Raw genomic sequence first — 26,283 nt, 5'->3', positions numbered from 1 at the left:
AGAATGATATAAAAGACATTAAACTGCCACAGATATTAAAAAAATAAATAATTTATGAATCTGACCAGAATCAATTATCGCAAACAAGTTGACAACATTTGTCTTTTTTGAGCATTCATCTTTACTCAGATTCAGAATGGACACCAAATTAAGCTTCTCTCACTTCCAAGTTCAAAATAACAAACAAACACCTCTGGATTAACCACACATACAACTGTATTTGTCTTCATTTATCTCCACAGCAGCATTTCAGTTTTTTTGGAAAATGGTGATTCAACATTATTCAGATAATTTCAATTTAAATCGGCTCTAAATCATGGACAAAAATGACAAAAAAAGATAAATTATTGCCTGCATACTAAATTAATAAGGCAGCCCTTTAGCAAACATTTTGCATGTGTTACTCATTTTCAGCCCTGAGCAGGTCAAAGGTGAACTGACTGCCATTTGAGCTGAGCTTAAAATGCAACTCCACATTTGACAATGTCTCCATCTAGTGGTTATTTCCTGTCAACTGGGTAAACCTGATTTAGCTCCCTTTAATGATTAACTGTACTCATTTCAGGTCATATAACATTTATATACAGCAATATCATACACATAGGCAAACATTTAGCGACATTGCTTGTTTGTTGAAACTGTAGCATCTATTTCAGGAAATTTTACAGAGATGATGTTGGCACAGTGAGAGTGGATACATGGCTCATGACTAACAAGATTAAAAGGAATGAAAAGGAACACAAAGTGCATCAATCAGCAGTGCTGTACATTTTCCTGGATATGAGAGACGTTGTAGGATCATATAATAAAACTGCACAGACATTTTTATAGTCCATAAAATTTCCACTGTTTGTTTTGTGTACACACACGGTTTGGATTTACTTCATTTTTAGTATTTAGATCTGATCTGTAGTTTTTGCAATGCAAAAATAAAGAACTCTCTATCTATCTATCTATGTGTGTGTGTGTGTGCACGCGTTTTTGTGACAAATGAGGACATCAATTTGTATAATTACACAGGTATGGCATAGGTATTACATGGTGAAGGTGACTTTTCAGGACATTGCCCCATGACCCCACTTTTCAAAACCTTATAAATCATACAGAATGAGTTTTTTTTGGGTTAGGGAAAAGTAAAAATGCAGAGGGCTAAGTTTAGGTGTAGGTCAATACCACATACAGTTTGTACAGTATAAAAACCATTACGCCTATGGGATGTCCCCACTTTTCAAAAACAAACGCGTGTGTGTGTGTGTGTATAGATCTAGATAGAATGAACCTGAAAATACACTACCAGTCAAATTTTTAGTCATACTTACTCATTATTTATTTAGACTGAATTAGATTTATGATGACTAGACTAATGTTTTGACTGTTAGTGTGTTCACAATTATTTATTTATATTTTATTTTATTCAAATACAGTGTTTGAGAGCCGTTTAAAAGTGAAGTGCACTTATCCACCTTTATAGCAGCAGCTTCATACTGACTATCAGAGATAAAAACATTCATTTGTGCCATTTTTAACCACTGAAATCTCATATTTAGCGTATTTTACTATCAGGAATAGCAGCTTCTATAGTACACTAGATGGGTGAAAGATGCATGAAGTTGAAATAATTATCTATTAACAGTAACAATGTTAAAACAATTTTAAACACAAGTTAAGCTCTATGTACAGTCTCTGTGAAATATTTAACCCAATGCATTTTTTAACAAATGGAGTTAAAATAAGTTTCTGTGGTAATGAACCACACACCAAACATGCCGTCCATAGAGCTTAACTTATGTTATATATTCTGTTAGTGGCAATATCTTAACTGTATTTAGAAAGCAACTTAAGACAGCTACACTTGGTGACAAACCTCCATAACTCATTATAAACATGCCAGTACAAATGCTGTGGGACATCAAATGGTCAGCTCAATTTTTGACAGAAGCCCAGATAATCAAACCAATAATGACAGCCACCACAATCAGAACAGCGATCAGGATGAAAATCTTGTTGCGGAATGACGTCTACAGTGAAAAGAAGAAATGAGTCACTAGCATAATAATAATAATAATAATAAGGATTGTCAATTTAGCATGTTAATAAAATTGTACATTTAATTAATTATTATATATTTAACCAAATATTTAATAGCAATATAACATTAAAAAATAATGTGATTAAATATAATACAATATAATAAACCATCATAAAAGTAGGCTGTACACCAACTCAAACATGCCAGTGCAAGGGAAGCTACAGGCAAATTACAACTTAAATTTGCATAAATTTCTCACACAACGCTAACGTATGGCTTAAGAGGGCTTGGAATATACTGCACAAGTCATACGGGCTATGTTTACTGTGCTTTTTCATTCTTTTGGTGCTTGACAGTGTCCGTCTCCATCTACTTTCATTAGGCTAAATTTCTGGTTTTGTGTTCCACAGAAGGATGAAATGATGTAAGGATGAGTGAATGATGGATCATTAGTAAAATGAAGCTGTACCTGGTAACTTGCTGCTCTGTTCAGTTGTTGTGTGGCCGACTGCACATTGATCTCTGCATTTGACACATTGGCCTCTATACTGTCTGCAAGATGGGATGGAGATAAACAGAGGAAAGACTTTCACACTGAATTCATTTCTTTTGCACTGACAACTAACCAAAAATTCTGACTCTATCATCAAAAGGTTGTTATTCATTGTTTAAAACATGGATAATGCATTGTCCCCTTGGATAATAATGAATTTCCTCAGAACTTCATTTAAAATCCTTTATTTCATCATTCATTCAGGTATGCATGCCAAAGATTTGATGGACAGCACAGGCAATGATGCAAACTCTTGTAATTTTGATGAAATATCCCATTTGTAAACACAATGTGTGCTTATTAATAGCTCACGTCTTATCATTAAAGGTTTAATGCTTGAACAAACAGTCCCACTGAGCTGGTTTGTGTGAAGCCTCGTAGGTCTTCATTATCAGCATCTGCTTCTCCATTTCAACACCTTTAATTGCACTTTCCTGTCTGAGAGTTTCATCACTATACTGACACGGAACCAAGTCTAAACAAAACCACACAGATGCATTTCCTTATTTATTTTATATCATTTTTATTTTTAGAGGAAAAAAGTAAAATAAACAAAAATTTGTTGCTAAATGACAATTTGCTTAAATTTTAGAAAGCAACCTGTTCATACAGAGACAGACAAATAGCACTAACCCTGACGGAAGCAGAGATTTGTTTACTGCCCACAAGATTTTGTCTCAGTAGTCACAGGACAGCCTGCATGTGTTTACTTTTCAACAATGACACATGAGCACATTCTGGCGCAAGCCAAGTTGGTCTGACACCTATGTTTGGGGGGTTTAATGATACGAATGCTTGTGGGTTGTTTAATGATACGAACTCGAGTGTGTGAACTGAACAGAGTCATTTTGAAACTGTTTATTTGGACTCATTATAAGTGATACAGGTCTAATATCAGAGATTTCGGAAATGAACTGTTTTGACCAGTTAGCAAACATCTGGCAATCTCCCAAACAACCTCACAGAGAGTTCTGTCTGGGTTGCCGCTCAGTTTTATTAAGAAAGTGTAAAAACCTAGTTATATCTCTCTGATCTTACCAATCACGTCTCCCTGTTCATGCACCATCATGCCCAGATCTTTGAAGATTTCATTAATGTCTGTGATGTCCGACTGAAAAACAAGAGAGTATGTTTTACACATCCCTAAATGTTTTTGCACAGCATAAAACAACCATTGAAAAAGCATTACATTAGCACAATACTTGTCACTTGTAAACGAGTTTTTGCTGTTTCTGTGCTTGAATGCGTCTCACCTCCAGCCGTCTGATTGCTGATTCTCTCTCCTGAATGAGCTGCAGATCTTCTTCTGTGATGGCTTCATCATAGCTCTGAGTTTGAGCATGAACATCACTGAAAACTCACACATTTCATTTTTATTTTTATATGTATAAATGTGACAAGCAGAGGCGGTGGAAAAACACTTAAAAGTTAAAAGTGTCTAACCTTTGAAAAAACACATTAAAGTGTCTAACCTTTGAAAGGGTGATGAAAATCCTCCAAACCCATCATCTCTATCACCAACCTATGAACAGATAAGAGGACTGTGAGGAAAACATATAGAAAACCGTAATAAAGTGCCAATATGCAACTACTCCCTTTTATTACTCACAAAAAACACCATTATATTTTGAGCAAACTATTGTCTGCAGTATAAAATGGTACTGCAGCAAAACAGTGATTCACAATCATCGTTTTAAACTAACATTCAATGCATCCTATTTGGAGTCATATGTGGCTTTTATGTAGTATGTATAACCAGGTATATTATGTCTAACTAAAGCTAAAACCATAAAAATAAACTGAAATAGTGTATTAAAAATACTAAAATGTAATGAAAAAATCCTTCCACTTATTTTATTTCAGTTGGTTGCCATCACAACATTTCTCCTTTTCATTTAGTTTAAATTGAAGTACTAAACTAACTCAAGCTAAATCAACTAAAACTAATACTAATAAATAAAAATGAATAAAAACTACATATCTATATATATAGAAAATATAAAAATATTAACAAAAACTATAATAGTAAATAAATGGCAGTAAAATAATGCTGTATAACTAACAAAAAGACGGACTACTGTATAGAAACTGGCACTTTAGCGTTTGATATAAATGATCTTAAGATTCAACCTTCAGTTGGGTGGATAATATCAATTAATTGATGTAATTCTTTCAGCCCAAGTGCGAAACAGATGAAACTTACTGAAACTCTCGAGCTCGCTCGGACACGCGCCACAAACTCCTTCTCCTTCTTTGCTACCTCTCGCTGAGCTTTCTGAAAAACGGCTAGTGCGTTGGAGAATTCAGAGATGAGACGTTCTCGCTGGATTTTTCTTTGCCGCTGTTTGAGAAAAGAGGAACGTCATATCTGAGCAGGACTGTTAAAAGGATAGTAAGCAATCAAAATATTCTTCAAAATATGTGGGACCGTGAGAAAGCTGTACCTGTTCTGTGGTCACAGGTAAAGCATTGAAATCTTTCATGCATTTGTCTGTCACTTTAGCAAGCTGATTGACCCTCTGCTGCTTCTCCTGTCTGTATGTTTTGACAAATACAAACAAGTATAACTGGATTGACATCTATAACTGTTCACTTATTTCTATGTGTGGTCAATTAAAGGGAACTGAACTAGCTGCTTGTATTCAACTCACAATGACTGTCGCAGGTCAGTCGTGTCTTGTGCTGTTCCAAAATGTCTCATCATCTGCTGGATTTCATTAGCTGGTAAAAACAAAGACAATGACAAACACACCTCCTGTGCCATTGGTTTATGTAAAAGCGCGTATTATGGTTTCCATTCATTTCCATAATAAATTCACCTACACACTTTTGCATGCTGTGGTTTATAGATGTGTTTTTTCTCATTACAGTGAGTAACAGAAATACGGACAACATTTGGTCCAAGCGACCTTCCAGTTAGTTTTAGGTTAAAATGGATGGTTCTCTAATATATTATAGATATATAAAACGCATGCTGGTTCAACATTTATGGTCAACAGTCTTCACATCACATACATAAGGATGGATGTAGTAAAACTACTCACTTAGCAATGTTATTCTCTGGATATTTGAACTTATAGTCTGCGCCAGCACATTTGCATCGCCTGATTCAGACATGATGGAGATCTTTACAGAATGAATCACCAAACCTAGAAAGATTACATGTTAAATCAAATTTACTGTCAGAATTACAATGTAAATATGTATATGAATATACAGGAGCTGTTTTATATATGATACAAAACATTAATATGTGACCCTGGACCATAAAACCAGTCTCAAGTGTAGTTAGATTTATACATTATCTGAAAGCTGAATAAATAAGCTTTCCATTGATGTATGGTTTGTTGTATATTTGGCCGAGATACAACTATTTGAAAATCTGGAATCTGAAGGTGCCAAAAAAATTTAAATATTGAGAAAATCGCCTAAATGGAGTTCTCAGCAATGCATATTACTAACCAAAAATGAAGTTTTGATATATTTACGGTAAGAAATTTACAAAATATTTTCATGGAACATGATCTTTGCTTAATATCCTAATTATTTTTGGCATAAAAGAAAAATGGATAATTTTGACCCATACAATGTATTTTTGGCTATTGCTATAAATATACCCCAGCGACTTAAGACTGGTTTTGTGCTCCAGGGCCACATATATCCTTTTAAAAAATATATTTTTTATATTGCTTATAAACACTTAGTTTGTCTTAAATTCAAATACTGTAACACTTAAAATATTTTTGTGCACTCTCTTTCAAATAGAATTTCAAATGTTTTATATTTTTTTGTTAAATACAGAGTTCTGGCATGAAACTCTAGATGGCACAGTCCGATAGGTCTAACTCGGTTTGACCTAATGACAGCATTATCACATAGGCAATCAATATATTAAGGTGCTATAGCCTATTCCATTCATTCAGACAGACAAGCATTGACTTTATAATAAAGGTGGATTTAAAGTAACATTTTTTTCTCTCATATATTTTCATAAATGTCATGTCTGGGCCAGCTGTCATGTGTTGTATACTATTTACAGTCCAGAACAGCATAATGGTAAATGCTATATATAGCCCATAATGTGCCTTTCACATTGTGACAACTTGCCCCATATAGTGTGACTACGTGCCTCGCTTTAAATATCTCTTAATAGTTCAGTAATGATACGAAAACAGCAAATTTAGTCCTGTTCAAATGTTATCAGGCTATTAGACCTTGTTCATCTGACTAGTTTAGTCTAGCTGCACCTGCAAAATGAAAGAATGCGGAAATCACAGCGCCCGAACTCACAAACACATTCATTTATAAACTCAGACAGTCTTTATTTTACTTCACTGACACACACCAGACATTCACCAAGAATGGTCTGGAATATGAACGTGTGGGACTGTTTCAAACACATGTTTAGATCACGCGCTGAAAGACACTTTCACACTGAATGAAGTTCAGAATCAGCGACGCTTCTGTAAAGTCTTTTTCTGTTAAGCCCTTCTTAATTAAGTCAATGTACATACACACGTACAACGGCACGTCTTTTACTTTGATATGAACTCTGCTAGTTTAGTTTACCTGGATTTCCTGAGTGAAACTCCGAGTCCCAGCTGATTTCTTGACGCCTGTCACGTGAGTTCGCTTCAATCTTCCGCGTAAATCCAGTTTTGCAAATATTTGATGGCTGTTTCAAAATATAAGGCTTAAGTTACCTCGGCTAAAAAAGAAACCATAACTTGTTCTTGAGTTTGTTTCACTGCAGTGTAGTTAGAAATAAAGTAGATATTAAGTATAAATCACACATGGGTTAATTATTCATCATTCTGCTAAAGTTCACAAAAACATTTACAGTTCTCCTCACGTTTTAATATCTCATAATTTTTTATGTCTTTATTGTGTATTGCCATTCTAAATGCAGAGACTCAAGGATGTAAAAATCAAAAGGCCACCAAGGATTACCAATGCAAATATAATTTTTGTAAAACATACATGCATTTTCATATTAACAGTCTTCAGGAAATAAGTTAATCTGGTTAGTGGCTGTCTGCAGTATTTTTAGGGTAACCACAAGCTTCACTGACCTTTTGAACCCAGGGTAAGATATTGCATATATAAAGGGATTGATGCATGAATTAGTGTAAAACAAACAGAGTAAAGCAGAGAGGATCACAGATGACTTCTGAAATTGTTTCATATTAAGCATACTTATATACCAGGGAACCCAGCAAATGAAATACACAAAGACAATTATGCTCAATGTTTTTGTTGCTTTCACTTCTGATTTCCGGAATGATTTGGGATTTTTCTGAGATGCCCTTTTCTTTGAAGTGTTGGAAATGGCTTTAGCTTGTCTCAAGGCCACAGTGAGAATTCTTACATACAAAATTAACATTGCTATACACGGAGCAATAAAGCTAACTATCAAGTCGGCTGGACCCCAGGCGTTGCTGACAGCCACTGCACATTCCCTTAGACAGAAGACAATTTTTCCTGTCAGGTTTGAATTTCCCAAATTCATTGGTACTAGATTATAACATATGGACACAGACCATCCTAAACTAATGCACATCAGTGTTTTTCTAATGGTCATTTTTGACATATATATGAGTGGCTCACATACAGCAAAATAACGATCAATAGCTACAAGCATGATATTGATGAGGGAAGCAGACCCAAGAACAGATATAATCACATGAAAGATTTGACAGTGTGACCTTCCCATATAAAAACAGGAGTTAATGCTTCTAATGCTTTCAACCGGCATCACATAGATTCCTACCAAGAAGTCAGATAGAGCCAGTGAGAGGATGAGGAGGTTGGCCGGTGTGTGAAGCTGCTTGAAAACTGTAATAGAGATGATGACAAGTAGATTTCCACACACCGTCAGCACAGAGATTGCAGATATGTACAAGAACAAGAATAGATTGACATAATTCAAATGAAAGTCAAGTGAACAGCTTGTATTCCAGTGGGGACGGCAGTGATGTTCAAGAAGTTCCATGGAGAAAGTCTTCACTGCTTTAAAGCTCAAGGCCCATGTTTATGATTCAGCTGCAGATCCAGAATCCTTAAGCAGTACCTCATTGCCAGTTTGCTTATATAGAGGCAAATGGCAGGTGTTGTTTATGGGAGTGGCCGAGAATTACATAAGCTACAGTCATAAACAACATTTACTACAGCCTCCTAATTTTGATAATGAACAATTTTGATAATGATTCCCCCATCCTACCTCTTAAGCAATTAAGTAAACAAATAGTAATAAAATAAGAAAATTATGAGCAATAGGACAAATAAACAATACAACAAAGACACAAATATTGATTTAAGTTTTTTTCAGGTAGGCCTCATGTTTAAGAAGCTCTACAAAAATTTAATAAAGTCATCAAATATATAAAAAAGAAGCTTAGTCTTCACTGTATACATTAAATAGGCTACACAAGCTATTTGGTAAAGGGCAGTAAATATTTTTTTCTCCCTTCTTTTTAGTTGTTGTTTGATTAACAAGGATGCAGACAGCAGCAGATCTATTAGGTTTACTCTAAAACAAATGCTGGTTTATTTTTGATTTTTTAACCCAAAGGCTGAGTTCAGCCTGGTGGATCATTTTATTGGGTTGTTTTTAATATTTTTACCCAGGTGTTAAATACAGAGTTCTGTCATGAAACTCTAGATGGCACAGTCCAAAAGGTCTAACTCAGTTTGACCTAATGACAGCATATGACATGACACAGCTAATTGGTTCTCTCCTGTATCACTAGCCAATGAGCTCGCTGCTCAACATTCAAATATATGACTAGTGCTTGCTGTAGCAGTTTGCAGCGTGCTTCAGAAACCCCCCACCTTTCCCAGCTCCACCTGTATAGATACATGTTATTTCATGTATGTTATATTTGCAGCAGCAGTATTTATTACATGCTCACAGCAGCATGTTGTGGATGTATTGGCAGTAGCAAGTCTCTGTACTTGCTCTGCCGCAGCAGCAGCAGTGTAGCAGATCTATGCCGCCAAGACTAAATACATTAACACTGCCATGTACATTACCATGCCAATCCCTCTGAGAGTTGTCATGACAGAACTAGTTGCTCTTCAGGAACTTGAGCTGCGTCTGGAGACGCTTTGGGGACGCCTTCAGCGTAACCAGCTCTGAATTCAAGTGAAATCTGTCCAAAGGATGGGCGAGATGTCACGGCTGAGGTGACGTAATGACCAGCTGGTATAAAAGCACGTGCGGTGAAACCGGTATCAGCTTTTTGTCATTCAGCAACCGCTACTCTGTGTGTGTCTGTCGATCTATGAGGTAAGTCTTACTTAGTGTTGTTTGTTTTACAGTCACTTGAAATAAGCTCCACAATGTCTTTAAGTGCAGGGAACTAGCACTTGGGCAACAGCAGATCGCATTACAGGCTGTGTGTTCTTCACTGCTGGGGATGCACACAGTCCGTGTGTGGTCTGCTTGAGAGCAGAGCACGCAGAATCAGCTCTTGAGGGAGCTGACTGCCCGCTTTGTGAGCGTTTGTCACTGCGTATGCTTGCTCTCAGAGGGCTCTCTTTGAGGAGGGAGCTTTCACCAGCGTTCCTCGTGGTACCGGCCCCGCTTTCGCCGAAAAGGGCGGGGCGGCTGCTGCGCTCGTGGGGATCGCAGATGGATCAGGTGGAGGGAATGAAGACGGGCGATCCGCAGCGCGGTTTCTTCCCCCCAGAGAGAGAGGGCTTATTGTGAACGAGGATTTTGCGGTTCTGGTCCCGCCACTGCTGAGGCACGGTGGCAAGTGAGACCGCGACTTAGATCTGGCGGACGGGTTGGAGACGGGTTCGCCCTATCTCCACCGGCATTCCCCAGAGCTAGCGCTTTCGCTCAGGGATGGAAGCCCGTGGTGCGGTTTTTCCCCCCTTTGAATGAGAGCTCGCTGTTGCAGCGTGCGTTGCCGAGGAGACGCATGCATTACGTCATTCTCATTCATATTATGAATCATTTAGGGGTCGTCACTTCTCGTACTCCCCAGATTGTTGGAGTCAGAGTGGCGCTCCCGGGCCATAGCTTTCTAGCAGAAGGCGGATCTGCGGAGTGTCATTCTTGCTGGATAGTCTTAGACTAAAACATCCTGCCGCCTATGGCCCAGGACTTCTGAGGGCCGGCCCCTCTGGGGAAGAACGGTGTACACTGCGGTACTCAGTGCCCGTCTCTCCTCAGTGCCCTCAGGAGATCGGTCTGCCAACCCTGCCACGTACGGTGTTCCAGGGCGCAGCGATCTCCAGCGAGCACACATATCATTTTTTTCTGCTCGGAAACGTAGTGGAGCTGAGATGCTCGCCACCCCTTCGGGGGGTCTCTAGAGCAGCTAGTTCGGCTTTCTCCTGCCGGTGTGCCGCTCCAGGATACCAAACTAGTCACTCTGATTACACCAGAGGCCAGTCTCCAGAGACTGGGTCCCTTAGTGGGCACCTGGCGGTGTGGGAGCCGCTGCCAAGTGTGTCTCATTGGGTCCTGCGTTGCAGGCTCTGGTTCTACCAGTCTAGTATTCCTAGAAGATGACAGGTCTGAGGACAGTTGATTCTATAGGAGACTTCGGCTGAGGCAGTCCTGGTGCCCATGGCCCAGGACTCATGAGGGCAGGTCCTGCTGGGGAAGAGCGCAGCGCAGCGATCTCCAGCCAGCATATATCCCAGTTTCTTCTGCCCGGAAACGTAGTGGAACTGGGATGCTCGCCACCCCTTCGGGGGTCTCTGGAGCAGCTAGTTTGGCCGTTCCCTGCCGGTGTGCCATTCCAGGGCACCGAACTAGCCACTCTGATTACACCAGAAGCCCATCTCGAGAGACTGGTTCCCTTAGTAGACTATTTTGCGGTGTGGAAACTACTGCCAAATGTGTCTCAGTGGGTCCTGCGCACTGTAGAGAGAGGCTACAGAATCCAGTTCGGTTCTCATCTACCTCAATTCAACGGGGTGAATTCCACTCTGGTGGGCCCCGAGCAGGCTCTGGTAATGGAACAAGAGGTAGATACTCTCTTAAGGAAGGAGACCATCGAGGTGGTTCCTCCTCACGAAAGAGAATCCGGGTTCTACAGCCGGTACTTCATAGTTCCAAAGAAGGATGGAGGGTTGCGTCCCATTTTAGATCTGCGTCAGTTGAACCGCTCAGTCAGCAGACTGAAGTTCAAGATACTTACACTCAAGCAGGTCGTGTCTCAAATCAGGTCCGAGGACTGGTTTGTCGCGATTGATCTAAAAGACGCATATTTCCATGTCTCCATCCTTCCCACTCACAGGAAGTTCCTGAGGTTTGCTTTCGGGGGCAAAGCTTACCAGTATCGGGTTCTTCCCTTCGGCCTAGCACTCTCACCCCGCACTTTCATGAAGAGTGTGGATGCTGCGTTAGCTCCGCTGTGGCAACAGGGCATCCGCATACTCAATTACATTTACGATTGGTTGATTCTTGCTCAATCAGAGCGGATGGCGGCTCAACATCTAGATGTTGTTCTCGCTCACATGAAAGTGTTGGGGTTAAGACTGAACGCCAAGAAGAGTGTTCTTTCTCCATTACAGAGAACCACTTATCTTGATGTGGTGTGGGATTCGACCAAGATGCAGGCACGTATGTCAGGAGAGTGAAAGAAGGCCAGTCACTCACTGTCAAGTAGTTTCAGAGACTGCTGGATCTGATGGCAGCTGCGTCCAACGTGATACCTATTGGCCTGCTGTACATGAGACCCCTACAGTGGTGGCTCAAGACCAAGGGGTTCTCCCTGAGGGGAAACCCGCTTCGTATGATCAAGGTCACGCGGCGGTGCCTACGTGCCTTAGACATGTGGAGGCAACCTTGGTTCTTGTCTCAGGGCCCGGTGCTGGGAGCTCGGTGTCGCCGCATTACGCTAGCGACAGACGCGTCCCTCACCGGTTGGGGAGCGGTCATGAGTGGCCACCCTGCCCGCGGTCTGTGGAGGGGTCACCATCTCGCTTGGCACATCAACCGGCTGGAGATGCTGGCCGTGTTTCAGGCTCTGAAACACTTTCCTCCAGACCTAAGAGATCACCGTGTGTTGGTGTGCATCGACAACACAGTGGTGGTCTCTTATATCAACCACCAAGGAGGTCTGCGGTCGCACCCCCTGTACAGGCTGGCGCACCAGATCCTTGTGTGGTCCCAGGGCAAACTTCTCTCATTAAGAGCAGTTTACATCCCTGGGCATCTCAATGTGGGAGCAGACATCCTGTCGAGACAGGGGCCGTGGCCCGGGGAATGGATGCTTCCCACCGAGGTGGTGAAGCAGATCTGGAGAGTGTTTGGCCAGGCTCAGGTGGACCTCTTCGCCACCCAGGGGACAGCGCAATGTCACCTCTGGTACTCTCTTCGTCTGTACGCCTTCCCCCGATTGCTCTGCTCCCCGTAGTTCTGGAGAGAGTGCGCTGGGACAGGGTCCGGCTGCTGCTAGTAGCCTCCATTCTGGCCGGGTCGAGTGTGGTTCTCGGACCTGATTTCCCTCCTCAACGGCTCTCCATGGGAGATTCCCGTCAGGAGGGATCTCCTCTCACAGGCAGGAGGCACCCTTGTGCACCCCTGCCCGGAGTTATGGAGGCTGTGGGTGTGGCCCCTGAGGGGGCACGGCTCATAGCTTCCGGTCTCTCAACCTCGGTTGAGACCATCCTCCAATCCAGAGCTCCCTCAACGAGGAAACTGTACGCCCTGAAGTGGAGACTCTTCACTTCATGGTACAGAGATCGCCAGCTTGACCCAGTACTGCCCGGTTGGTACAGTGCTGGAGTTTCTGCAGGCTCGACTCTCCGCAGGGTTAACCCACTCCACCTTGAAGGTCTTTGTGGTGGCGATTTCGGCCTACCACGCCTCTCTTGGTGGAAAGTCAATGGGTAGACACCCCATAGTTACACGTTTCCTCTGTGGTGCACTGAGGCTAAGGCCTCCAGTACGGATTCCTCCTTGGGACCTGGCTGTGGTGTTGGATGCTCTCTGTAGGCCTCCCTTCGAGCCTATTGAGGAGATCTTGGATTGCCATCTCACCCTGAAGACTGTGTTTCTTCTGGTAATTTCTTCTCTAAAGAGAGTTGGGGATCTGCAGGCCCTTTCAGTGGCCCCTACTCACTTGTAGTGTTGTTTTTGGCAGCCTGTTTTAATTTTAGTTTTAGTCTAGTCTTTGTGTGAAGCTGCCATTTTAGTTTTTATTAGTTTTAGTCACGTTCATACTTTTTTTAGTCTAGTCTAGTTTTAGTCGACGAAAACTGATGACATTTTTGTCTAGTTTTAGTCAGAATTATCCATGACTATTTTCGTCTAGTTTTAATTGACGAAAACTGATGACATTTAGTCTAGTTTTCATCAATGAAAATTGTATTTTAGTCTCTTTTTAGTAATACAATTCTATTTAACCCAGTCAATATAGTATAAATACCTAGTAGTATAGACAAAACCAAAATTTTCTTTTAGCCAAACAAGGTTATCTTATTATATTATTGTTACCTTATAGACTCAAGAATACATCCATTCCAGACACGGAAGACGCTCTGATTTGAATTTACAACATTTATTTGACCAACCAAACATGTTAGAAGTAGCCTACACACACATCTCCCAAAGACGAACCCCGGCTGGCCGGCCATCGGTCCCTTTCTCTGTGTCAGACTTGACTTTGTTGTCTTCTTCTAAATAATGCCGCGAGTGGGGCTTGAGGAAGTGACGTTGCCTGCGTCTGCGCAGTGCGACCTGAAGTGAGACACCGGCAACAGAAATACGGCAAAATAATAATAATAACTCGACTAAACGAGACAAAATAATGTTATAACATTTTGTTTCGTCTCGTTTTAGTCAACGAAAATGAAGAGACATTTTAGCATAGTTTTTATTTTGTAAAACACATTTAGTCTCGTTTTTATTCGTCAACAATATTGCATTATATATTTAATTATCGCCATCGTCACATGACCAGCATTTACGTTGCGTCTCGTCTCGTTTTCGTCACGTGATAAAGGTTCGTTGACGACGATATTTAGTCATAATTTTCGTTGACGAAAGCAACACTACTCACTTGGACTTTGCGCCCGGCATGGACAAAACCTTTTTGTACCCTCGTGCAGGATACATCCCCAAAGTTACTTCTGTAACACCACAGCCTGTCGTACTGCAGGCCTTCAGTCCTCCTCCCTTTTGGGAGCCTGACCAGCAAAGGCTTAACTGTATGTGTCCAGTGCGAGCACTGGACGCATACGTCCACAGAGCTGCCCTGTGGAGAAGGGTGGACCAACTGCTGATTTGCTATGGTCCCCCTAAGAGAGGTCTTCCTGCTTCAAAGCCACCGTGGAGTTACTTCAACCCAGTTGCTGAGTGAGTGCACAGGCTTTTTGCTTACTCTACAGGAGAGAGCGGTTATCAGCTCCACCGATTTGGTGCACTTCTTCAGCAAAATAAAAGTTTGTATACATTTTATTTCATTTATAAAGTCTTTACTGTGCTGTGAATTATATTAATGTATGCAACACAACATAAGGACGAGATGCCAGAAAAGCACCCTGGTGAACAGCAGCCACTATTTTGGTGAAAAGGGATTAGAGATAATGGTTCAATACCCTTACATTAATAATGCTACTTTTAAATGTTACATTTTTATTATTTTAAACAAGTTGTAAATTATGCTATATTCACCCAAATAAATTCAATTTGTCTTATTTTTTTGTTCACGGTGTTCTTGCTTATTAATAAATGTTCACCTTTTGATTATTGCTGTTGCCTCAAGTAATTCTGTGTGTGATTTTTAATATCCAGCTTATTTTATATAGAAACTTAATTTTTAAACAATAGTTGACATAAAGTATTTAACCCAACCAGCTTGGTCAAAATAATCCAGCATGTGTTCTGTCCAGTGCAGGGTTGCCAAATAACCCAAGTTGGATTGTTTTTAACTCAGCATTTTTTACAGTGTTGCTGTCACTTTAAGTCAGAGACAATATACTGACCCACATTGGACAGCCAGGTGCAGTTTCCCAAAAGAAAATTATAACTTGTGCATTTTAAAAATGATTACTTTTTTATTGAGGATTTTCAGATTGTGCTATTTGTATATGGTTACATAATTGTATTTTTAATGTGATTTTTTATTTATTTACAGGAAGTACTGAGAAACAACATTTTTACTTTTTATTTTATTGCCACAAGAATGTAACACAGAATACAATCATATAATTTATGTTCACTGAGAAAAAAAAAATCAACTATACTTAAAATATGAGCCATCAGCACTATAAAAAGCACACAATCACACACAGTCTCCCGAAATTTTTAGATATTAGAATTGGCTTTGTGATTTCATCCTCAAAAACAATATATATAGGCATTTGGTTACTAAATTTGCTTCTGTGAATATGTATTGTTCACTTTCATGTAGCAAATGCTGCAAGTTCACATTTTTTTCTGATATTTTCCCATATAGTGAATAAGCGAGAATGTACACAAGAAAGATAAAGACGTTATGTCAAATATTTACCACTTTGGATGATTTTGGTACTTGTGTCATTCTCTGCAGCAATGAACTCTAGTCTACAAAACTGCATGATATTGGAAATTATATACATTTTGTGTGTGTGTATGTGTGTATGTATGTATATGTATATATATATATATATATATATATATACACACACACACACACACACACACACACACACGCATATATATATATATATATATATATATATATGTATATATATATACACACACACACACACACACACACACACACACATATATATATATATATATATATATATATATATATATATATGTGTAAGCCATTAGTTGCACTGACATATTTAGTTTTTTTAGAGCACCCTTTAATCATACACGGATTAAACATGAAATATGGATCATAACTTGAACACAGAGTGCATAACATATAAAGTGCTTGTTTAAGACTAAATGGGTGTTTTCTTTTGTACATAGTGTTGTATGTATGGGGAAAATCTGTCACTTGTGTTCCAACATTTTTATACTGTTCATTATTTGTGCACAATGCACAAATCATTTCAGTAAGAAAGCATGCACTAAGTTAAAAAACAACAAATGCTGACCAGATTTAAAATGTGAGTCAGATTAAAATGACATGAAAAAAGAACCAAGTCAAACAGTGAACACACTGATGTCAGAAGAGTTTGGTTCAAACATTTTCAAAGTTATAATTAGAGAAAGTGTTTTTCTAAACCATGGGTAAAAAAGGCCATATATGATGGGATTTATGGTTGAGTTAATGTAGCCTAACCAGCCAAATGCTTCAAACAGAGCAAAAGGAGTGGAAAAGTTGATATAAGGATCCATCATAGAGTTAATAAAAAATGGCAACCAGCAAATAATAAAAGCACCCACGACCACACCAAGAGTTTTTGCTGCTTTGCGTTCAGATCGTCGAGAGCTTTTAAACGTGCTCTCATTTTCATGATGGTTCGTCTCACCCATTGTTCTAACGTGCTTTTTTGCAACTATAAATATTCTTGCATACAGTCCAATCATGACAGAACAAGGCAAGAAAAAGGTTAGTACTGTGTCTAAAACTGACCACAGTGCATTGAAAAACAAATTACAGCTTCCCATGCAGTATATTGATTCAAAATATTCTTCCAGTCCTTCCACATTAGCCTTTGAGTACACTAAGCCATAAGAATATAACGCAGCTATGCTCCAACTTATCATCACCATGACCCATGCGACAGGTATGGTTATTCTTGTAGGATACTGAAGCGGATAACAAACAGCCTGATGTCGATCAATAGCAATAAAAATGAGATGAAAAATAGACACTGATGTGAGAAACAGGTCAAAAGTGGAGTGCAGCAAACAGAAGACATCTCCATAATACCAGCAGCCATCCACAGAACGGATCATACTGAAAGGCATGACCACCAGTCCAAGCAGCAGATCCGCTAGAGCCAGAGACATCACCAAGATGTTAGTGGGAGTCTGGAGCTGTTTGAAGTGCGCGATGGAGATGATGACCACTAAATTTCCTAGAATGGTCATAGTCATCGCCAACACCAATATGAGATACACCACAGTCTGAGTGGAAACATGATGCCTGCGTTTAAGACAAGAGTTGTTCACTGCAGGAAAACAAAACTGAGCGGGATAATATTCTTGAGATGATATCTCCATCCTCTCAGTCTCAGAAAACTAGAATCTATAAAATGCTGTTTTATTTAGTCTAGACAGGCCTTTAAATATTCTTCATGCGCTTTTCTGACCCTCCCACATCATCACAGGGTAGCAAATGACAATCAAGCACTCATTAAAAACTATCTATGCCATTTATTTAATGACAAAGATGAAAAATTCATTAGGCCTATTTAATAAAATCTCTTGAAGTGAACACTCATGATCTGAATTTCTGTCAGAACGAATAATAAGAATTAAATGAATGAATAAGAATTAGGGCTGGCTACTGAAACAAATTCACAATTGGATATGTTTTTGTGATTTGATTCAATTCTGATCTTGATTCAATTCAATTGTATCATTTGGATATACACCAGGTACAGTACAGTACAAACACTCTCTACAATTCGTTTTTTCAAGATTGCTATCAAGTTGAGGGACACTGAATTATTTTCTCATGGCAAACATAACGTTACATGACTGTAACATTACATGACTCTACTTACTTTCACTAAAAGTGGAGCCAAAACTTATTAGAAAAACGGACGCTTAAAGTGCCCCTATTATGGGTAATGAACCGTTCATATTTTGGGTTTGGGAGTCCCCAACAACAAGTTGACGTGCATGCAAGGTCAAAAAACGCTTTCATTTTCTTATAATATGCATTTATTTTTAACATATTTGCTCAACGACTCCCAAACGATTCGCTCAATGATTCATTTTTCCAAACCCCTCATTTGCATGACGCTAATCTGCGGTGATTGGTCGGTTTAATTTAAATCAGTGTTTGTGAGCTTTTAACACTCCAAAAGCAGCACCTAGTGGCTGAGAATGAATTTGCATTTTCATTCAGACCAACGTGAAAAATCAAGTTTTCCCATGTCTGCTCACGCAACAAGTGGGCAGACAATATGCTAATGTTTCATGTCGATCTTTTAAAAACAATTTGTTTCAATGATTCAGTCAACTCTTTCTTTTGAGAGACAATAACTTTATACACAGATTTAAAACTTAGCAGGATGTTTTCATTCATTAGAGCTGTGTTACACACTGCATGAAAGGTAATTTTCAAAAATCCATAATAGGGGCACTTTAAACTAAACTGGTTCCAGCCACCTGGGGGCGATCGAAACATTTTGGCTTTACTTTCACATATTGTTTACAAGTTTTAATGAAGTCTTTTTGCAGTTAAAATATTTTGTTAAGTTGTACTCTAGGCTATATTTCAACATAACTTCTTATGTTCATTCATGTTTATTTTGTGCTATTTCTAGCGGCAACAAGGAAAAGATGATCAGTTTCCGTAAGCTCCACGCTAGCACTTAGCTTGATCTGAGGCAGCTACTGCTACTGCACTACATTAAAGAGAGCCAAAATGGTATTTATTATTTAAGTTTTGTAATAAAATAGACAGAATATGAAAGCTAAGACCTTGTTTCATATCAGAAGTTACAAAGCTCACAAAGCATACTGCGATTTATTGGACGGGCGGCACGCAACAAATGGCTAATGTTTAGTGCAGTTTTGTTCACGCATCAACTGAAAACAACATAAACTAAGATTGATTCTCAGGATTTAAGAATTGATATCCGTTGACAAAAAAAAAAACAAACAAAAAAACTATTAAACAGAGAAATCTATATTTCAATCCGGCCCTAATAACAATGCTAAGGGATTCCTTTCTCCACAAAGGCTTTTACATTGGACTGTAATAATCTTAGCTCAAAGGGGGAATATTTTTAATTAATCATAACTCTTTATAATTAATTATAATATTTGGATAAATTAATAGAATTAGCTTGATAAAGCAGAATTTACAGTACAATCAATTGACCAGGTCGTCTAGCGAATGCTCAGTATTGATTATTTATGAATTCAAAGAAATCTTAATTTCCAATTTCCAAAGACAATTTTTCCTGTCAGGTTTGAATTTCCCAAATCCATTGGTACTAGATTATAACATATGGACACAGACCATCCTAAACTAATGCACATCAGTGTTTTTCTAATGGTCATTTTTGACATATATATAAGTGACTCACATACAGCAAAATAACGATCAATAGCTACAAGCATGATATTGAAGAGGGATGCAGACCCAAGAACAGATATTATAATGCGAAAAATTTGACAGTGCAACTTTCCCATATAAAAACAGGAGTTAATGCTTCTAATTCTTTCAACCGGCATCACACAGATTCCTACCAAGAAGTCAGATAGAGCCAGTGAGAGGATGAGGAGGTTGGCCGGTGTGTGAAGCTGCTTGAAAACTGTAATAGAGATGATGACAAGTAGATTTCCACACACCGTCAGCACAGAGATTGCAGATATGTACAAGAACAAGAATACATTGACATAATTCAAATGAAAGTCAAGTGAACAGCTTGTATTCCAGTGGGGACGGCAGTGATGTTCAAGAAGTTCCATGGAGAAAGTCTTCACTGCTTTAAAGCTCAAGGCCCATGTTTATGATTCGACTGCAGATCCAGAATCCTTAAGCAGAACCTCATTGCCAGTTTGATTATATAGAGGCAAATGACAGGTGTCGTTTATGTTTACAAGAGTTTAATTTTGTTAATGAGCATGTTATCCCCCATTCTACCTTACTCAAGCAAACAATCAGTAATAAAATTAGCTAATTATGAGCAATAGGACAAATAAACACAATACAACAAAGACAAGTTAAATAGTGCTTTAAGTTTTTCAGGTAGGCCTAATATTCAAGAAACGCTTCAGATGTCAAATCAAGACATCAAATTTTAAAATAAAAGTCAACAGTTTGCACTGAATAGTCAACAGTTTAGTCAACAGTTTGCACTGAATAAGCTACAAAAGTTATTTGGTAAAGAGCAGTGAGTGATTTTCTCTTTTTCTTTTGTTGTTTTATACTTTAAATGGCACAGACTGCAGCAGATATAGTAGGCTGCTGTCACTTTAAGACCTAATGACTAGATCTAATATACTCTACTCCTATGCATTCAATCGTCTCCTAATATTTTACAGATTGTGTTTGTGTGAATATATAAACACAGGGTAGTTTCTCATTTCCTCATATTTCTTTATCTCTCTAATGCTGGCTGCACACTAGACGATTTTAAGGCTGATTTTAAAGGTGCTGTATGTAAGTTTTTGACTCTACTAAAGCATAAAAATACCATAATATGTTTGCAGATATGTAAGAAACATGCTAAGTTAAAGCTGCAGTCCGTAACTTTCTTTGGTTACAAATTAGCCAAAATCAATATTTGAGCAAGTACATATCCAGCCAGTGTGCAAAACTATCACCTTGCCTCACCAAAAAGAAGTATACTTCAAATTTATATTATTAAGTATACTTAAGTAAAGATCAAGTATATTTTTAAGTATACTTTATGTAATAAGTATACAAATATCAATGTACTAGTAGTATACTTGTGAGTGTACTATTTTAATACTCCTTGGGACTAAATTGGCCCACTTTATAGTAAATAAAAGTATACTTTTTAGTATACATTAAGTATAACAGTAAACTTTGAGTACACAACTAGTTTACATATATGTTTTTAGTGTGTACATCAAGTGTACTAAAAGTGAACTTATAGGTATACTGAGAGTTTACTAATTAAATACTTGTAGCATTTTTAGTACACTATGATGTATACTCTCAGTAAACTACTAGTTTAGTAGATTATACGGCAAGTATACTCATAAGTTTTCTTTAAGTGAATTTACATCATACTTTAAGCATACTACCCTGTCCCTATTTAGATATTAATTTGTATATATTTTGTTATATGAATATCTGAACATACAAAACATCAAAAGAAAGAAAGGTATCTGCTTGTAAACAAAAACATTTTATTCTAGCTTCATGCATTCTTTTTTTATAAAAACTCGAATGTGGGCCAGTTTCATAAATAAAAAATAAATAAATAAATAAATAAACAACATTTTGAACAAAAAGCTCAAAAAAGACTATGAATTGGATTCAGAATGATAATCAAAACGTAGATGGAGTCGATCAACACCCCAAAGATTGACAGTCATTATTACCTCAATATTTTATTCCATAACATTACACAGTGTTGCTATTTTATGTCTGATGATCGTGTTAGATTACATGTGGAAGCATCTGTTGTTTCAGTTTCTTCTTCGCTTGTTTTTTTGGAAATTCTGTACAGAAGATGTGTAATAGCGCCCACTACCATATAACAATGAAAACATGGATTCCTGGAGCACAAGTATAGCTCAAATATATTAAATTTTTTCTAAGTATAAGTCAAGTGTACTTAAATGTATTTTTAAGTATATTTCTGAGAAGTACATAAAGCACATTTCTGAGAAGTACAGTACGTAAAAAGTAGACTGAAAATATACTTTCCAATTTTTAGTTTAAAAGAAGTATGCTAATAGCACACTTGAATAAACGTCTTTCTGGTAAGGGTTACTTTAGCCCGATTCACAACGATAAGCTTGTAATAATGTTTTCTAATTTGAGTGGTACGGGTAGGTTTTCACGGGAATTTCGAGGATGGCACTGCGTCATTACATCATATAAACATAAAGAAGTTGTCCCGGCATCTATTGCATGTGAGGATCCTGCAGGTAGCGCATCGTATATAGCCTTTTCTCACAGCAGCTAGAATAATTAAATGTAGGGCCTATTATTTTGATGGCAGATTGTAATCCAGAAAGGATTATGTGTTTATGAAACACATGTGAATGAAATGAAATTATATTCCAGTTTTAAATGTGCTTCTGATTACAGATAGCCTGGGATAACAGAGGATTTGCATTTTAAAGTTTCGTTTGGCTCTCAGCGAAGGTGGACGCTTTTTTCTCTCCTCTCCTCCCCTTATCTTCCCTGCTTGCTTTCTCGTCTTGTCTATTGTCTAACACTTGAGAGACTCTTTCTGCACTGCTCTCCAAACCAAAAAATCATGGATTTGATCAACTTGGTCTCTCAACGCAATTGACACCATATTCTCTACAAGAGCCCTGGGTTCGGGGGAGCCCAATTGTCCGGCCGGAACGTTCGCTACTGGCTACACGATGGACGCATGGGAGAGATGGCGGGTCGTGTGTCTGGCGGCTCTTTCCGTGGAGGACATTGAAGACATCTACCTATTCGGAACCATGATAACGGGTTCTCTGCTGATTGGATTAGGCTTTGCCCTGGGTTATCAGAGAATTCAGAAGACGAGAACAGCTGTCCAAAGCCTCACAAGGCTGCCCGTCATGATTGAAGCAGTGGGCAGAGCGGTCAGCACTGAGACTGAAACTATCAACCGCAATATGGATTCTATCACGGAGAAGCTCACGGCTTTGCTGAGAAAAATTGATGGATTTGGAGACCAGAATGGACAAAGAGAGTAGCTGTGAAATTGGTATGCAGCTGCTCGCACCAAGACCAAACAATTGCAATCTTATCTTCTTTCGGCTTTCCTAAACAACCAGAACTACCTCGGACAAGGTCGTGCTGAAAACAACCCCATGGAAGAGCACTGCAGTGAGACTCTCTTGCTTCTTGACCCCTCCCACAGAGACACCTGGTGATTGTCGACTCCGTCTGGGACCCGATCAAGGCCGTTTCCATGGCAATGGCTGTGTCGCTATCACAATCTGCGGACTGAGACAACTTGTTTTGAATACCAGCGTGGCGGATCTCCAGGCCTACAAATACACGAACTCACATACACACACACATACGCACATATATACAGATATGCATTCACCTCCCAAACCCCCATCCAACGCCTTTGCCGCTTTGTACCGCCAGTCTGAGAAGCGGGCCTGTGATTAGCGCTGAGAGGCTGCAGGTCCGGATGGCTGCTCGTCTGAGCTGGATTACCCCCCCCCCCCCCCCCCCCCCCCCCTTGCAAGTTCTGTGTCTCTGTATTGATTGCGCTTTTGTTGCTGAGGTGTTTTTCCTGTTCTCACACTGTACTCCCGAAGGAGCATAGTATGGGGATTATTTTTTTCTCCTCTCCTTCCTCATGTTATGCTGTATTCTTCTTCTCTATTGTATTTCGTTACCTTGTACCCACATGTGCAATGACAATAAAATCTAATCTAATCTAATCTAATCTAATCCAAAGAAAAACAGTTCAAAGGGAGTAAAATTTGCTTTTTGGGTTCAAAGAATTTCTCAATATGAAATTCGAATGGCATGACAATTAGATTATATTGTACAAAATTGAAATCTACACATTAATACACACTATACTCAAAATCATGCAATGCGGATGCTGTTAACATGAATAATCTGAGAATAAACTATAACAATATTAATACTTTGCACGGTTTGATGTGATATGAGCTGACCGATCGTTAGATTTAATCACCATTGATAGTGCGATTTATTGTAATGCTTTTTTCCTCAGTTGGTCAGAACAAACGTGGCAGACTTGTTACTTACTTGTTCAGATGACAATATACAGTGAAAATTCTTATTTGGGTCATATATGTTGCCTAAAAATCTGTGCTGATCAGCTGGCCCCCATCTTCACACACATCTTCAATAGATCCCTGGAGCTGTGTGAAGTCCCCTCATGCTTCAAACGCTCCACCATCATCCCCGTCCCAAAGAACCCCAAAATTACTGGACTTAATGACTACAGACCTGTGGCCCTAACGTCTGTAGCCATGAAATCATTTGAAAGACTGGTTTTGGCTTATCTGAAGGACATCACTGGACCCTTACTGGACCCCCTGCAGTTTGCCTACAGAGCAAACAGGTCTGTGGATGATGCAGTCAACATGGGACTGCACTTCATCCTGCAGCATCTGGACAGACCAGGGACTTATGTGAGGATTCTGTTTGTGGACTTCAGCACCGCTTTTAACACCACCATCACGGAAACCCTTCAAAATAAACTAGCCCAGCTCTCTGTCCCCACCTCCGTCTGGATCAACAGCTTCCTGACAGACAGCAGTTAGTAAAGCTTGGTAAATTCACATCCAGCACCCGCACCATCAGCACTGGACCTCCTCAGGGCTGCGTTCTCTCCCCACTGCTCTTCTCCCTCTACACCAACGACTGCACCTCTAAAGACCCCTCTGTCAAGCTCTTGAAGTTTGCAGACGACACCACACTGATCGGCCTCATCCAGGACGGTGACGAGTCTGCTTACAGACAGGAGGTTAAGGAGCTGGCTGTCTGGTGCAGTCTCAACAACCTGGAGCTTAACACGCTCAAAACTGTGGAGATGATTGTGGACTTCAGGAGAAACCCCCCTGCTCTCCCCCCACTTACCATCATGAACAGCACTGTGACTGCAGTGGAGTCATTCAGATTCCTGGGCACCACCATCTCTCAGGACCTGAAGTGGGATATTCACATAGACTCCATTGTCAGAAAGGCCCAGCAGAGGTTGTACTTTCTTCGCCAGCTGAGGAAGTTCAACCTGCCACAGGACTTACTGAAACTGTTCTACTCCGCCATCATTGAATCCATCCTCTGCACTTCAATAACTGTCTGGTTCAGCTCAGCTACCAAATCTGACCTCAGAAGACTACGGAGGGTAGTCCGGTAGTGCTGATCGAATCATTGGTACAACCCTCCCCACTCTCCAAGAACTGTACTCATCCAGAGTGAGCAAAAGGGCTGGTAAAATCACTCTAGACCCCTCACACCCAGCACACTCCCTCTTTGAACTGTTACCGTCTGGTCGATGCTACAGAGCTCTGTGCACCAGAACGACCAGACACAGGAACAGTTTCTTCCCTCAGTCAATACATCTCATTTAATTTTATTTTTCTAATTTCTAATTTCTAATTTGCACATACTTGACCTGTACATACATAGTTGTCTATATTATATATTGTTTTTTTGCTGATTTGTACATTGGTTATTGGCTATTTGTTGTTATTTTGTTTTTATTATCTGTGTCCTGTCCTGTTACTGTCTTTCTGTTGCACTGTGGAGCTTCTGTCACTACAACAAATTCCTTGTATGTGTAAACATATTTGGCCAATAAAGCTCATTCTCATTCTCATTCTCATTCTCTCATTCTCATATTCCAAGATGTAGGCTAGAATCTATGATTGTGAAGTACAGTAAATATTCACACCGGTGCGTGACTGACTGCAACACATTCACCTCAAAACATTAGATTCATCCACGCTGGAGCTGTGCCAGAGCACATCCCACGCAAGGAAGATAGTTCCACAAGCAGCTGCAATTCCAGGTTTTCAAACACAGATGGTGACAAAGAGGCAAAACTTATGGACAGTACCTTTTATTGTTTATCTGAAAAACAATGCTAGTCAGTTATTCTCCTTTGAAAATGTGCATTCCGTGTCGGAACGTCTGTCTCTGTTTTGGTCTGTGTAACCTGAGGAGGAGGGGCCAGGTGAAAAAAAACCCTCTACAATATTTTGAATTTGGTCTGCTATACCTAGTTCAACCACTTGGTGTCAATCCTACATACAGCACCTTTAGGCCTGATTTGCATCCCTGAATGATTGGGGAGTGTGGATTTGAGGCTTGTCAGAAATAATTTTTTTGTCGCAAAAATCCTCTATTATGTGGTGTCATTACGATTATTTAACTGCTCCTGATTGATCTGGCTGCCTCTGTCGTGA

At 39.4% G+C, this 26,283-nt stretch overlaps 4 protein-coding genes across 4 annotated transcripts; all 4 read right to left on the bottom strand.

Moving 5' to 3' along the window:
- Positions 1–109: 109 nt before the first annotated feature.
- LOC306843459 (syntaxin-7-like) lies at positions 110–7,220 on the bottom strand. Its single transcript, XM_079374980.1, has 10 exons — positions 7,152–7,220; positions 5,627–5,731; positions 5,234–5,303; positions 5,027–5,117; positions 4,786–4,923; positions 4,055–4,104; positions 3,836–3,932; positions 3,621–3,693; positions 2,499–2,581; positions 110–2,018 (listed from the first exon to the last, which is right to left on the bottom strand). The coding sequence occupies exons 2-10, from the start codon at positions 5,697–5,699 to the stop codon at positions 1,923–1,925; spliced, it is 771 nt and encodes a 256-aa protein (XP_079231106.1). The 5' UTR covers positions 5,700–5,731; positions 7,152–7,220; the 3' UTR covers positions 110–1,922.
- A 355-nt stretch (positions 7,221–7,575) lies between these two features.
- Positions 7,576–8,574, bottom strand: taar15 (trace amine associated receptor 15; the record flags this gene model as incomplete). Its single annotated transcript, XM_079374978.1, has 1 exon — positions 7,576–8,574. The coding sequence occupies one exon, from the start codon at positions 8,572–8,574 to the stop codon at positions 7,576–7,578; it is 999 nt and encodes a 332-aa protein (XP_079231104.1).
- An 8,118-nt stretch (positions 8,575–16,692) lies between these two features.
- Positions 16,693–17,718, bottom strand: LOC306843642 (trace amine-associated receptor 13c-like; the record flags this gene model as incomplete). Its single annotated transcript, XM_079375231.1, has 1 exon — positions 16,693–17,718. The coding sequence occupies one exon, from the start codon at positions 17,716–17,718 to the stop codon at positions 16,693–16,695; it is 1,026 nt and encodes a 341-aa protein (XP_079231357.1).
- Positions 17,719–19,593: 1,875 nt separating this feature from the next.
- Positions 19,594–20,145, bottom strand: LOC306843524 (trace amine-associated receptor 8b-like; the record flags this gene model as incomplete). The annotated part of the gene is made up of 1 exon (XM_079375046.1): positions 19,594–20,145. The coding sequence occupies one exon, from the start codon at positions 20,143–20,145 to the stop codon at positions 19,594–19,596; it is 552 nt and encodes a 183-aa protein (XP_079231172.1).
- Positions 20,146–26,283: the final 6,138 nt, after the last annotated feature.

The sequence above is a fragment of the Barbus barbus genome, assembly GCF_936440315.1.
Source record: "Barbus barbus genome assembly, chromosome: 24".
Classification (NCBI taxonomy): Eukaryota; Metazoa; Chordata; class Actinopteri; order Cypriniformes; family Cyprinidae; genus Barbus; species Barbus barbus.
This window is presented reverse-complemented; position numbering and strand designations above follow the sequence as displayed.

Excerpts from the sequence above, each read along its gene's own strand:
- LOC306843459 (XM_079374980.1), bottom strand. The coding sequence starts at position 5,699 with ATGTCTGAATCAGGCGATGCAAATGTGCTGGCGCAGACTATAAGTTCA. Across the intron at positions 2,582-3,620 it reads TGAACAGGGAGACGTGATTG|ACAGTATAGAGGCCAATGTG; the intron begins GTAAGATCAGAG and ends CCCATCTTGCAG. Across the intron at positions 2,019-2,498 it reads ACAGAGCAGCAAGTTACCAG|ACGTCATTCCGCAACAAGAT; the intron begins GTACAGCTTCAT and ends TTTTCACTGTAG.